Source organism: Trachemys scripta, chromosome 9, assembly GCF_013100865.1.
Source record: "Trachemys scripta elegans isolate TJP31775 chromosome 9, CAS_Tse_1.0, whole genome shotgun sequence".
Classification (NCBI taxonomy): Eukaryota; Metazoa; Chordata; order Testudines; family Emydidae; genus Trachemys; species Trachemys scripta.
The window spans coordinates 55040948-55056524 of record NC_048306.1 but is presented as its reverse complement, the minus strand read 5'-3'; the positions used below and the strand labels follow the sequence as shown (position 1 = coordinate 55056524).

The 15577-nt window shown below is 42.1% G+C and overlaps 1 protein-coding gene across 5 annotated transcripts in view; it reads left to right on the top strand.

Annotated features, from left to right (window-relative positions):
* The window catches only part of MSL2 (MSL complex subunit 2), a 57866-nt gene extending 50836 nt beyond the window's left edge, over positions 1 to 7030 (top strand). For all 5 annotated transcript variants that reach the window (XM_034781695.1, XM_034781692.1, XM_034781691.1 and 2 more), the window contains one exon: positions 2941 to 7030. In XM_034781695.1, the coding sequence (XP_034637586.1) occupies positions 3021 to 4532 (1512 nt within the window). In that variant the 5' untranslated portion in view covers positions 2941 to 3020 and the 3' untranslated portion in view covers positions 4533 to 7030. The remainder of the gene's footprint in view (positions 1 to 2940) is intronic.
* The last annotated feature ends 8547 nt before the right edge of the window (positions 7031 to 15577 follow it).

Below are 15577 nucleotides of genomic sequence, written 5' to 3'. Positions count from 1 at the left end.
TCTCTTCCCTACTGGGAGGGTGAACTCTGGGTGAATAGAAGTTTTGTCATTTCATAAAAAGTTACTTTCAAGGACTATATTGCCTCCTTAAGAGGAGAGGAATGCTCAACTTTTTTGTCATTGTCTGAAGGTGTAGGAATTTTTAAATTCTGGTAATTTTGTGGAGGCATCCATGGGGACATTTAGGTCAGATTTGTATATTTTCAGTGAATATTGATGCTATGTTTTCCAAAAGAGCTTGTTGGGAGGCTTAGCTTGTATTTGCCCTATAGGGTAATTTGTCTGTCTGATCAGTAACAACACTTTTGAAGTCCAGATGCCAACTGAGATTGACTTTATATTGATGCAGTACTTGGGGTTCATGAAGTATTATCTGTGACAGGCTGCAGACACCTCAAAGGGAAATCAGAAATTTAACACATTAAAAATGAGCAGTTGGTTTAACTGATTGTGTACTGTGTTGTATTATAAAACTATGTTGAGTAAGGTATTTTTCTGCAAGCTTCTGATGTTCTGAACTTGATGGTCATTATGAGATGTATACAGACTATGGTTATTAATTTATGTATTTGTGAATATAGAAAGCTATGCTCATAGTCTATGGGGCAGCTTCAGCTGTATCTTACAGTAGAGTGGTGAAGCAGTCAGATAGGGAGGGGCACCTTCCAAACCAGTTGTTTACACAACCCCAATTTAAAGTACCCATATATTGTCCAGCTCAGGAAAAGAAAATGATGGACCATTAGAGTTAATGGGGAGACATTGAGACATCCTGGCTAGAATTTACCCCACTCTGAATAATCATGAGTTATCATGCCAGGAGAGAGAGAGAGTTTAAAAAAAAAAAGGGCGGGGGGAACCAGTTTCAAGCTTCCTTTTAAAAAGGAAGTTGTCATCCAGAAACTGAGGGACAGCCTCTATGAGGGAAGCTGTTCATGAACGTAGGATCCTCCATATAGCTAGGGGTATGCTGAGAAACTGTTGAAAGGCAATAAATAACTTGTATTTTTATCTTCAAGTATCAACGCAGGGAGACGATATGTGATAGTAGGGGGCTCTATAATCTAGCAGACAGAAACATAACAAGATCCAGATGAAGCTAGATAAATTCAAACTGCAATATTTTCCAGTCTGAGTCCTTGTGGTTCTTCTCTGAACTCTTCCTGTTCTTCTTTGAGTGGTTGCAGACATGTATTCCATTCGTGTGTGAGCACCCAGCACACCAAAGCCAGGGAACTTTGCCTAGGAGTACCTGTAGAAGTGGCATTTAACATAACGGCCATATTGGGTCAGATCAAAGGTCCATCTAGCCCAGTATCCTGTCTTCCAGCTTAGAGACTAACAAATTTATTAGCGCATAAGCTTTCGTGGGCTACAGCCCACTTCCTCGGATGCATATAGAATGGAACATATATTGAGGAGATATGTATACACACATACAGAGAGCATGAACAGGTGGGAGTCGACTTCCACCTGTTCATGCTCTCTGTATGTGTGTATACATATCTCCTCAATATATGTTCCATTCTATATGCATCCGAGGAAGTGGGCTGTAGCCCACGAAAGCTTATGTTCTAATAAATTTGTTAGTCTCTAAGGTGCCACAAGTACTCCTGTTCTTTTTGCGGATACAGACTAACACGGCTGCTACTCTGAAACCTGTCTTCCAACAGTGGCCAATGTCATGTGCCCCAGAGGGAATGAACAGAACAGGTAATCATCGAGTGAGCCATCCCTGTTGCCCATCCCCAGCTTCTGACAAACAAAGGCTAGGGACACCATTCCTGCCCATCCTGGGTACTAGCCATTGATGGACCTATCTTCCATTAATGTATCTAGTTATTTGTTGAACTCTGTTTTAGATTTGGCCTTCAAAACATCCTCTGGCAAAGAGTTCCACAGGTTGACTGTGTGTTGTGTGAAGAAATACTTCCTTTTGTTTGTTTTAAACCTGCTGCCTATTAATTTTCATTTGGTGACCCCTAGTTTTCTTGAGTAGTTTTGTATCTGCAAATTTTGCCACCTTACAGTTTATCCCTTTTTTCAGATCATTTATGAATATGTTGAATTATAGTGGTCCCAGTACAGACCCCGGGGACGCCACTATTTATATCTCTCCATTCTGAAAACTGACCATTTATTCCTACTCTTTGTTTCCTATCTTTTAACCAATTTCTGATCCATGAGAGGACCTCCCCTTTTATCCCATGACAACTTACTTTGCTTAAGAGCTTTTGGTGATGGAGCCTGTCAAAGGCTTTCTGAAAATCTAAGTACACTATATCGACTGGATCCCTCTTGTTCACATTCTAGTTGACCCCCTCAAAAAATTCTAGTAGATTGATGAGGCATGATTTCCCTTTACAAAAACCATGTTGACTCTTCCACAACAAATTATCTTCCTTATACCCCCTTCATGTTTTCATCTGTCTCTCAGTGCTACTTCCCTCTGAACTGTTTCCATTTTGACTTCCATAATTTTAATCTTTGATTTTCAATTTCTGTTTTAACCCTTCCCACTTTGTACAGCTGTAGCTCTCTTGGTTAGTGCATTAGGGACATTGCATAGTGTGTCACCATATTGAGATGAATGTGGTGTTTATGGGGCAATGGTGATACTGTTTTCCTTGACACCGTGTTTTCTAAAGGCTGGGTTAATGGGCATAAACAGATCAGATTATGTTGAAATTTTGCTCTGCAATATGGAAAACTTCTAAACCCAACATTGTTTTAAAACTGTGGGTACAGCAATTGTAATGAGTCTAAAATCTCACAGTTCATACTGTTTGCACACCTTTGATTTTTCTCATGACCTTGTTCATCACTAAACACTATACAGGCAATTCATACTGCTGTAAATTAGGAAGTCCCTCTTATGTTACCCTGAAAGCCTATGCCAGTTGGTCTGCTGTAATAACCTTCTTTTCTTTTTCCTCTTAGGAAATTTGCTACAGGATCCTATTGCTCCCACCAACTCCACGTGTCAGCATTATGTCTGCAAAACTTGTAAAGGCAAAAAGATGATGATGAAACCATCATGTAGTTGGTGCAAAGACTATGAACAGTTTGAGGAAAATAAACAGTTGAGCATTCTAGTGAACTGCTACAAAAAACTGTGTGAATACATAACACAGACTCCATTGGCACGAGACATAATACAAGCAGTTGACTGTTCTGCAGATCTTTTGGCTTTGCTCAAAGATGGATCACCACTCCATGAAGACACAGAAAACATTTCTGATGCAGCCATGCCTTTGTGTTTGACACATTCTCCATTACCTTCAACCTCAGAACATATTAATGATCCTCAAGCTAGTTTTTCTTCAATACCTGAAAGTACACATAATATTGATATTAGAAGTTCTGTTATCAATGGATTGCCCAATTGTAATGGGCTTTCAGTGGATAAACTTGGAGTAAATATTCCTTCCCCTGAACATGCAAATACAATTGATGTGTGTAGTACTGGAGAGTACATAAAAACTGAGGATATCTCTAGCAGTCTTCAGCCTGTGTGTGACACAGTTTCTACTAGTGACTTGTGTACATCAGGCCTTGACATCTGCAGTTTCAACGAAGATATAAAGCCTGGCTCGCTATTGCTTAGTGTTGAGGAAGTTCTCCGAAGCTTAGAAACTGTTTCAAGCACTGAAGTCTGTGGTTCTGATTTGCAGCCCAGCTTGGAAGCCACCATATCCAATGGTCCTTTCCTGCAGCTTTCTCCCCCACCTCTTAGCCATAATGTTTTCATGTCCACAGGTGCTTCTCCTCATGGGATCTCATGTACAGCAGCAACACCTAAGGTAGTTAAGTTAAACCGGAAGCGATCTCGATCAGAAAGTGACAGCGAAAAGGTTCAGCCACTACCCATTTCCAGCATCATCTGTGGCCCAACGTTGGGAGCATCAGCTCCAGTAACAGTAAAACAGGAAAATAAAATGTCTTTGCAGCCTGTAGCAACTGTACCCAATGGAGGCACTACTCCCAAAATAAGTAAAACTGTACTCCTGCCTAATAAAAGCATGAAAAAGAATCTAGAACATGCCCCCAAGAAATCTCACCCGAAAGCCAAACCAGGAATACTGAAAACAAAAGACAAAGCAAAGGAAAAGGTTGCTAGCAGTAATGTTATGCCAGGAAGTCCGACAAAAACTGCATACAAAAAGCCACAAGAAAAGAAAGGGTGTAAATGTGGTCGCGCCACCCAAAATCCAAGTGTTCTTACATGCCGTGGCCAACGCTGCCCTTGCTACTCTAACCGTAAAGCCTGCTTAGACTGTATATGCCGTGGCTGCCAAAACTCATATATGGCTAATGGGGAGAAGAAGCTGGAAGCATTTGCAGTGCCAGAAAAGGCCTTGGAACAGACTAGGCTTACTTTGGGCATTAATGTGACAAGCATTGTGCGCAGTGCCAGCACAAGCACCAGTGTAATTAATGTGACAGGGTCACCAGTAACTACATTTTTAGCTGCCAGTACACATGATGATAAAAGTTTGGATGAAGCTATAGACATGAGATATGACTGTTAAATCTTTTTTTTTTTTGTCTTTTCCCTGCCCTTAGTAGGGGAACTGCTACAGTTTTAAGGCAGCTATGGTTCTGTTTAACTTGCCGAAGCTCCTGCCTATAGATCACTTGTATCAAGTGTTTTTCATTGCTATGTTATGTGTGTTAGTGTCTGGGAAATAGTTTGCAGATAATGGAGGAGTTACCCTAAAACTATGTCTTTAGATCTCACAGCACCTCATAGTTTGAGATCAGATGCTGATGTAAATGGTTTTAATACAAGATGACCTTTGGAAAGGAACATATTAACCTCATTGTACCAGTTAATGCTTTGTGCTCAATTAAAACTTCCGATTAAATGTAAGGAAGTGGTATCTAGTCAGTCTATCAAAGTTGTGCTAATTTATGATGTGTGAAAGTAACTGCCAAATACACTGCCATAGGGAGTCAGTGTTGCTAGCAAATCACATCCCATTCCTGTTGAAAGTACAGTATTAACGGAGGACTGCAGTCTTTGAATGACACATCTTTTTTGATCTTGAGCGTTGGTTATCTAGAGCATGGAACAGTACAAATCAGTAATTTCATGGAAAGAAAAGTTGTCCCTCATTGGAATTGGCTAAGAAGTAACTGGGCAATCAACTGGAGTCAGTTGTAAAGTGGCTGTCCCTCCAGATCCTGCTCAAGTTTCTGTGTAATCGCTTCATTCACTTTTTCTAAACAGCCTGCAGGTGGATGTGTGACTGGTATATTTTATGCCCTGTGGCACTAACTCCATTCATCTTTGGCATGTTGCTGTTCACTTCATCAGGAGAGGGGAAACAACTGATAAACAAAGAAGGGCCAAATACCACATATGTAAACCCATTGATTTCAGTGGGAGTTGCTGCAAGTGGTATCTGAGAAGAATTTGACCCTAGGTTACAAATATAAAAAATAAATCTGGGCTGGGTTAAAATCTTTGTCCATTGGTGCCCCCCAATACATCCTGGTTTATACAGCCTTTACCCACCATTGGTTTCTCTTTTCTTCACTTAAAGATATAAATGAGGTTAACACTGTATTGTGATACACTTGGGATCTATTTACTCTAGGAAAATAGCCCATTGTTACTTGCTTCCCCTCAGTCAGGAAAGAGAACTGATGGGTAAACAGGATCAAGTTATTTTCAGTACTCATTAGGTAAAGTATGCAATACAGCATCTTCCACCAAGTGTTCAGCTCACTCGTCTACATTTAGTATGCCCAACTGGTTGATTTCCTGTTAATCCCTGAAAATAAGGAAATAGTTCAAAGAAGGCTTTTTGCATTTTGCACAACATTACAGCAGTTTTAAGATTTTTTTTAATGCCATTCTAAAAAGTCAGACTTCCTCATGATGCAGAGATATCTCCTCTTTAAATGGCACAGCACCAAAAAAAGATGGTCTGACTAGTATACAAAGCATTATCCTTGTAATTTAAAGGACAATTACTATTTATAACAGCATGTCTAAAGAGAAACAGTGCTTGAATTTTTCAAATTCCATTTTATGGCAGCCATATTTTTATTAATTAAATGAAATCTCCAATGAATTATGACATAATGGATATATTTTGATTGTGCACAAAGCATGTACAATGATGGTTACCTGTCTAAGAAATAAGCAAAAACTTTTTGGACACAAATCAAATGACACCACCTTTTGTTTTTGTAGTGTACTATGGTGTCATTTTCTGTGAATGTGGTCAGATAATTTTTTTCGTTTTGTTTTGTATTGCCCCCCGTCTTTTTTTGTGGGGTCGGGTAGGGTGGGGTGTTAAAGCCATAGGAAGAAAAATGTGATGTATGTGTCCAGTCTGTACTATTTTGTTTTTGTTTTGCAAGAAGAGTTGAAAAATATTTTTGATAACGAGAGTAAATGGTGGAAAATGCTTCTTAGTATTCTTGTCTTTATTTGCCAATCCAAGTACCTGAATTCCCTTTTTTTAACCCTTATGAGGCTTAATGATGTCCTATTAAAACATATTTAGTTACATTTGTATGTGATTTTGTGTGTTGACCAAGAGACTCCTACCATTTTCTACTTTGGTGGTTTGACTTTAACCTACTCATGTAAATCTGTGTTTATTATTCCACTACATGTAAGTAAAGTAATCAAGTGACAAACAGATTTTAGTGGAGTTTGAGCAACATGGGTAGTAGCTTCTGAACACTTCCGCAAAGCTGTTAAGTTTTGCTGAGATTGTTGTTAGTACATTTATTTGTACTCTAAACTATATACTTCAGTACACATTCCTCAATGTAGGAGTAGTTTGGAATTATTTATTTTTTACTGTTGCATTAAGTGAGGTTCCAGTTGTTGGAGATTTAGGTGAAGTGTTTTTTGGAAGCATTGATAGGAGACCCCTGATCATTAATGTAACATTGCTAAATGGTAAATTCAGGTTGTTTTAAAAACAAGTTTTCTTTTATGCTACCACGTTCTTTAAATGTGTATTAAAATGTAAATTGATTAATAAATGTTAGTTTTCTAATTCTATTTTGTAACTGCTGGGGGCATCAGTGTGGCATGTCTGAATGCTTTTTAGTTTTCAAAAGAAAATTACTTGTTTCTTCATAATTTAAAATTAGCTTTTGTTTCTTTTCATTTTCTGCCTCCCCTGTATGTTGAGTAAATTAAGCAGTGGAAAAGGATTATGAGTTTGGAGGAGAGAACTGCAGTGAAATTGGTCCTGTCTTTCTAGGACCATTTAAAGCAACCTAAATAGTAGCATAAATTATCTTTACCTTCACGCTGGCTGTTTTTTGCCTATCTACACTAGTGAGTACCACAGTTGCTATTACAAGTGGCGCTGCCCCCATGGAGTGGTGCAATAGTGGGAAACCTTGAAGTCTTTGCTAATGTAAATAAGACCACTTGGGGCTACCCTGCATTTGGTACATGTGTGCTCTTTTTCTCTCTCTGAGTTTTTGAAGTAATGCATTACTCTTGCAAACTTTCTTCAAATTCTCTATAATTTTAGAACTGCATCAGCAACAAAATGTAGCTGGTGAAGGACCACTATCCTCAAAGATATTTCTGATGTAAGTTGTTTTTTAGCTGGGAGTATGCTGCACAAATTGGAAGATCAAAAACTTGCTTTCAAAAATTGGATCAGTAACTTGTCTGTCCTTTTCTGGGATGTGTAATATTTCTCTTGGAAAGGTCCAGTTCATCTGGCACAAAATTAATGTGGTGTTCACATCCATACCATCTGAATACAAGAGTGAGAATCCTTTGTCAAGGAATAGACACATTAAAACGTTTTCCATGCACCAAACTACTAAAATATATATATATATATATATATAATGTGTGTGTATATACATATACACAAATATGTCCAAGTTGCAAGCGCATCTAGTTTGGCTATACTTTCAATTTATTATTTTTACAGTAACAAAAGTATGCTTCATGTATGCTTCAAAAGTATGTTTAAAGAAACATAAAGAAAAAAGGTCCCTGCCCCAATGGTCTTAGATTTATCTAATTGTAAACAGGCACTAAGAGGGAGAGAAACAAATAGGATAGATGAAGTAATAAGTAATTTGGGCACTTGCACGTCATGAAATTATGTTGTGTATAAACAACTTCGGAGTGTTTTTTCACCTTGTAGCTGATATGGCAAAAGTGAGTTTTAAGAGGGATTAAAATAAGGTAAGGATGGTGGCTTGATAAATGTATATTGGGAATATGTTCCACACTGGAGGGACAGTGTGAGGAAAAGAATGTGTGGGATTAGGAGAAAGAAACGAAGGGAGATGTTGAACAGAGCTTGAATTGCAGGGGGAGGAGGGGGGCTGGGTCTCATTATTTTTAGGGTCTAACCAGCTTTTGATTTATTCAAAGGCTTGGGGCGGGAAGGGTGATTTGGCCCCCTTCTCCCTTTGTGGCCAGCAGTAGGGTCAGGAGCTACCAGGAGATCAGCAGCAGCAGGTGCTGCCACCCCATGGTAGGGGGAGCTGGAGTGTAGCAAGGAGAGAGTCCACAATCACAGCTGGTCCTCCTGTTCAGACTTGGTACTTCACTGATGTATCCTAGGCTCTGACACCCCACTCTGGAGAAGCCCCTTCACCCCAGCAGGAAGTGATAGGTGCTGTCTGGTGCCTTGGCCAGCTGCTTGACAGAGATCAGTTCCCACCACTCGTCCAGCAACAAGGCTGAGGGAAAGGGGGTTAGAAATTAGGTGAGCTGGGGCCAGAGGGGAGGTTGTAGACCTGTTGAATTGGGAGGAGAGGGGACTTGGCATCTACATGGGGGAAACTGGATAGAGAACTGGTAGTCGAGGGTAGAAGGGGTGCTGTGGTAGGTGCAGAAGTGGGAGTTACGTGTGGGGAGCAGGCAGGGCAGAAGGTGGGGGGTTATGCAGTAAGGACAGCCAGGAAGAAGAGGAGGGTCAGAAAGGGGCAGTTTAGGAGTAGGGAAGGCATTGGGGCAGAAAGGGGAGTTAGGGGCAGAGAGAAGAAGGCCGTCTTGCTGCAGCTGAATTCAGCTTTGCAGCACCAAGGTGCTAATACAGGAGTCTCCAGGGGATACTCTGGCACCTCAGTCCAGCTGCCTCCAGGGCCATTCACATTCATTAAGGGCTCCATTCATTATGGTCAACCCCTACTTTTCCCCCCCAGGATTCGATCATTGGTATTGAGGCTGATGACATTTTGACATTTGTGGATCAGTCAAAGTTGGGGGAATGCCCTGGCAGACTGAGTCACGGATACAGATCAAGTTGCAAATGAGCAAGGTCCCTGAACATGTGAATGAGAAGTTTTGACCTTGATGATCAGGGTAATGGGAATTGTTGCAGGCTTAAAAGATGTGGGCAATGTGATCTGAATGACATTGAATGAAAGGATTTTGGGGGAACATGAGGGGAACATGCAATCAATAATCCCCATGCTATGACACCTCAGTAGAATGAATTACTTTTAATTTGAAAAACAGACCAATGCAAAGTAAAACAGCAAAGGTAAAACCATGCAGCACAAGCGATCTCCATGCTACCTCTTTGAGTTTCAGAACCTTTGCTATTAAGTCTCTATTTCCTGCAAACATCACCTAATTATATATAAAAAGCAGGTTAAAATACATACAGATTAAATTGCAAGCATTGTTTAAATCTATAGTTCTTACAGTAGTTTGTGTTCTTTATTGGAGCTCATTTTTGATTGCGTGGATTTAAGATACTGTGATTTTTTTTAAAAAAGCATATTTTTCAAGTTGCCTGTACAAGTGGTATCCTCGGTACCGTGCAAGCATCGAAGCCTGACATCTACAATGCTTGCAGTGTGCCCACCATCACTGGTACCATTGACCCCAGCTATGGCAATCTCAGCTATGACATTGGTACCAGTGTCCTTTCCGGCACTGTAGGAGTTCCAGTACTTGAGGGACATCTCATTGTTGGAAGAGCCAGAGTCCCCGTTATCAGGTACTAAGCATCTTTTGGTACTGAGACCTCATTCTCTGAGTAGCCATTCCATGTCACAGGACTCTCCTCCAACCTCATTGGCTGTCCCCATGTGGAGGAAGAGGACTGCTAATCAGTCTTCTTGATTTCTGAGGTGTTCTCCTACATACCCCTTTGGGAATCTGCCTTTGTGCCAGGAGGACCTTGCAGGTCATCAAGGATGGTGGAACCAACCTTGTATGCCACCCCTGCTTCCTTATGAACCCCGCAGTGGCCGTAGTGGGACCCGTGGGCTGCCTATTGACAGCACTTTAACAGACCACAAGTACCATCCCTCAAAGAGACCGGGATTTCACATTCTCCCTCTACCCATCCATGACAGAAGGAGACATTTCAAGAGCAGGAGGCTAGGGCATATGAGGAAGTCATCTCTGAGACTCCCATTTCATCATCACCAGATGAAGCAGTTATTTCTCCACCACCTTCCATGTCCAATGACTTCAGGCAGTTTCAGGACCTCACTAGAAGGCTACCTGACATCCTACAGATCCCTCTGGAGGAGGTCAAAGATCTGCAGCACAAGTTGCTAGATATTTTGCAGTTGGCAACACCCTCCTGAGTAGTGTTACCTATTAATGAGGCTCTCCTGGATCCAGCTAAGACGGTACGGTAGATGCCAGCCACTGTTCCACCAATATGCAGTTGTGAATGCGCCGTAGTTGTGAATGAACAGAGTAGGCAGCACATTTTGAGAACTACCCCTATGACAAGGACCAAAAGCAACTGAATGTCTTTGGACCAAAATGTTACTAGTTCAGAACTGTGCAATTCCAGATCACAATCAGGCTGTCAGCCAAATATACATTATTGAGGCCAGGTCTACACTACCACTTATTTCCCCATATCTTATGTCTGTGAATAAGCCACCCCACTCACCCATCCTGAGTGACATATGTTCCACTGACCTAAGCACTGGTATGGACAGTGCTATGCCCCCCGACATAGCTACTGGGGGGAGGGATAGCTCAGTGGTTTGAGCATTGGCCTGCTAAACCCAGGGTTGTGAGTTGGATCCTTGAGGGGGCCACTTAGTGATCTGGGGCAAAATCAGTACTTGGACCTGCTAGTGAAGGCAGGGGGCTGGACTCGATGACCTTTCAAGGTCCCTTCCAGTTCTAGGAGATAGGATATCTCCATTAATTTTTTTTATTGTTATTTTTTATTTTTTTGAATTACCACCTCTCATGGAGGTAAATTTATTATGCTAACGGGAGAGCTTTCTCCCATCAGCATAGAACATCTTCACCAGACGCGCTACAGTGGCATGGCTGCACCGACGTAGTGCTTCTAGTGTAGACTAGCCCTAATTAAAACAAGCTTGTGGCTTTTATGGAACAGCAGCCACACAACTGCAGGAAGCAGTTCCAGTCCGTAGTTGTGGAGGGTCAGCTATTGGCCAGAACATCTCTCCAGGCATCCCTAGCTGCTGTGGACACTGCTTCCAGATCCATGGTGTTAGCAGTGCTCTGGGCATCTTGGCTTCAACTTTCAGGGTTTCTGAGAGATTCAGAACACTGTGGAGGACCTCCTCTTTAGTCTAAGCTTTTCTCAGAAGCCATGAATGACTCCAGGGCTACCTTGCGTTCCTTGGGCATTTACACATCTATGAACAAGAAACGTTTCAGCAGGTCACAGAGATCATACCATGCTCGGTTCTTGGAGTACCCCTGGAAATAGAGACAAGTTTCAGAGGAAGAGAGCCACTCAACCGCCCTCCATGACCACTCAGGCACCATCTAAACAGCAGTTTTGATAGGTTGGTTGAGGCTTTGAATCCTCCCACTCCTCTGACTTTACAGTTGCAGGGATGGAGTTCTACTCAAAATACTTCCTAGTGCCAAAGAAGGATGGAAGTTGGAGGCTGATTTTTAGATCCAAGACAGCTGAACAAGTTTGTGAAGACTCAAAAGTTCAGGATGGTGACTCTAGCAACTATAATTGCTTCACTAGAGGAAAGGGATTGGTTTTCATCCCTCAATCTACGTGACTACTATTTCTATAATACTATACATGCATCGCACAGGAAATACCTAGCTCACCATAGGCCAAGATCATTTCCAGTACTGAGTGCTTTCCTTTGGCCTATATTGGCCCAAAGGGTGTTTTCAAAGGTTCTAGCAGTAGTGGCAGCTTACCTTCTGGAGGAATCAGAGTAGCAGCCGTGTTAGTCTGTATCCGCAAAAAGAACACGAGTACTTGTGGCACCTTAGAGACTAACAAATGTATTTGCGCATAAGCTTTCGTGGGCTACAGCCCACTTCTTCAGATGCATAGAATGGAACATATAGTAAGGAGATATATATACATACAGAACAGGAAAAGGTGGAAGTAGCCATACCAACTCTAAGAGGCTAATTAATTAAGATGAGCTATTATCAGCAGGAAAAAAAACCTGTAGTGATAATCAAGATTGCCCATTTCAGAGAGTTGACAAGAGGTGTGAGGATACTTACCAGGGGAAATAGATTCAATCTGTATAATGACTCAGCCATTCCCAGTCACCATTAACTTAGGCTTGAATAGAATCTAGTTTGAATATTAATTCAAGTTCAGCAGTTTCTCATTGGAGTCTGTTTTTGAAGCTTTTCTGTTGCAAAATTGCCACCTTTAAGTCTGTTACTGAGTGACCAGAGAGACTGAAGTGTTCTCCTACTGGTTTTTTAATGTTATGATTCCTGATATCAGATTTGTGTCCATTTATTCTTTTGCGTAGAATGTCCGGTATGGCCAATGTGTATGGCAGAGGGGCATTGCTGGCACATGGTAGCATATATCACATTGGTAGATGTGCAGGTGAATGAGCCCCTGATGGTATGGCTGATGTGATTAGGTCCTATGATGGTGTCACTTGAATAGATATGTGGACAGAGTTGGCATCGGGCTTTGTTGCAAGGATAGGTTCCTGGGTTAGTGTTTTTGGTGTGTGGTTGCTGGTATTTGCTTCAGGTTGGGGGGCTGTCTGTAAGTAAGGACTGGTCTGTCTCCCACGATCTGTGAGAGTGAGGGATCATCTTTCAGGATAGGTTGTAGATCTTTGATGATGCGTTGGAGAGGTTTTAATTGGGGGCTGTAGGTGTCGGCTAGTGGCGTTCTGTTATTTTCTTTGTTGAGCCTGTCCTGTAGTAGGTGACTTCTGGGTACTCTTCTGGCTCTGTCAATCTGTTTTTTTCACTTCAGCAGGTGGGTATTGTAGTTTTAAGAATGCTTCATAGAGATCTTGTAGGTGTTTGTCTCTGTCTGAGGGATTGGAGCAAATGCGGTTGTATCTTATAGCTTGGCTGTAGACAATGGATCGTGTGGTATGTTCTGGATGGAAGCTGGAGGCTTGTAGGTAAGTATAACGGTCAGTAGGTTTCCGGTATAGGGTGGTTATGTGACCATCGCTTATTAGTACAGTAGTGTCCAGGAAATGGACCGCTTGTGTGGATTGGTCTAGGCTGAGGTTGATGGTGGGATGGAAATTGTTGAAATCATGGTGGAATTCCTCAAGGGTTTCTTTTCCATGGGTCCAGATGATGAAGATGTCATCAATGTAGGGCAAGTAGAGTAGGGGCGTTGGGGACGACAGCTGAGGAAGCATTGTTCTAAGTCAGCCATAAAAATGTTGGCATACTGTGGGGCCATGCGGGTACCCGTAGCAGTGCTGCTGACCTGAAGGTATATATTGTCCCCAAATGGGAAATAGTTGTGGGTGAGGACAAAGTTCAGTCACCAGGTTTGCTGTGACGTTATCGGGGATACTGTTTCTGATAGCTTGTAGTCCATCTTCGTGTGGAATATTGGTATAAAGGGCTTCTACACCCATAGTGGCCAGGATGGTGTTTTCTGGAAGATCACTGATGGATTGTAGTTTCCTGAGGAAGTCAGTGGTGTCTCGAAGATAGCTGGGAGTGCTGGTAGCGTAGGGTCTGAGGAGAGAGTCCACATAGCCAGATAATCCTGCTGATAGGGTGCCAATGCCTGAGATGATGGGACGTTCAGGATTTCCAAGTTTATGGATCTTGGGTAGCAAATAGAATACCCCTGGTTGGGGTTCTAGGCATGTGTCTGTACAGATCTGTTCCTGTGCTTTTTCAGGGAGTTTCTTGAGCAGATAGTGTAGTTTCTTTTGGTAATCCTCAGTGGGATCAGAGGATAATGGCCTATAGAAGGTGAAGTTAGAGAGCTGCCTAGCAGCCTCTTGTTCATATTTCAACTTATTCATGATGATGACAGCACCTCCTTTTATCAGCGTTTTTTATTATGATGTCACAGTTGTTCCTGAGACTGTTGATGGTGTTGTGTTCATCATGGCTGAGGTTATGGCTCATCTTAATTAATTAGCCTCTTAGAGTTAGTATGGCTTCCACCTTTTCATGTTCTGTATGTATATATATCTCCTTACTATATGTTCCATTCTATGCATCTGAAGAAGTGGGCTGTAGCCCATGAAAGCTTATGCGCAAATAAATTTGTTAGTCTCTAAGGTGACACAAGTACTCCTGTTCTTCTGGAGGAAGTTATTCCTGTCTTCCCACAGTTCGGCTGTTCCTTTTGAGACAGTGTTATCAACCTAGAAGACCCTAGCTCTCTTCCAAGAGTTAGCCATACAGCTGAATGTAAAGAAATCCACGCTTGTAATGGTACAAAGGATATGGTTTATAACTGTGTATTTGGACACACTGACACCCAGAGCATATGTCCCTTTAGACATATTTGTGACCCTTTCAGGACTGGTAGGAACAATTCAGGGAAGCCCTTGGACCATAATAAGGAACTGTCTTCAACTTCTTGGCCATATGGCAGCTTGCACTTTTGTGACCAGTCATGCAAGGCTACACCTTTGCTGATCCAAGGTTGGTTGAAAACTGCTTATTCTCTGACCAGGGACACCTTGGACAGGTAGGTGGCAGTCCCCTTGAACATGAAGAACTCTCTAAACTGGTGGAAGGAGCAATTCCATGTCTGTGTGGGTGTCCCTTTCTGTCACCCAACCCCATCAGTGACTCTAACAACTGTCGCATCCCTGTTAGGGTGGAGAGCCCACTTCAACACCCTGACAGTTCAGGTCAGATGGACAGCTCATGAAACCAGTCTCCACATCAACCTATTAGAGCTCAAGGCAATAAGGAATGCTTGCCTCTATTTCCTGCCTCTCATCAGGGACAAGATGATCAGATTCATGATGGATGACATCCTGCATGCTTTACATCAATAACCAGGGAGGAGCAAGATCCCCCTCCTTGTGCACCAAAGCAATAAAACTCTGGAACTGGTGTATAGCCCCCCCCCACATCCAGATTTCAGCAGTCTACTTCCCAGGCATCTGGAACACCACTGCCAATGCGCTCAGCAGACACTTTCTCCATGACTGACATTCAGGTCCTCCAAAACATATTGCAGAGATGGGGACTGCCAGAGATTGATCTTTTTGCCACCTCTGAGAACAGCAAGACCCCGCTCTTCTGTTCAATGGGAGCCTGGGTCACCGCTCCCTTGGAGATGCCTTCCTTCTACTATGGAAGAAGAGTCTGTTCTCTACCTTTCCTCCAAAGCCCATAATTTGAAGAGCAGTGAACAAGATCAGGCAGGGGAAGGCC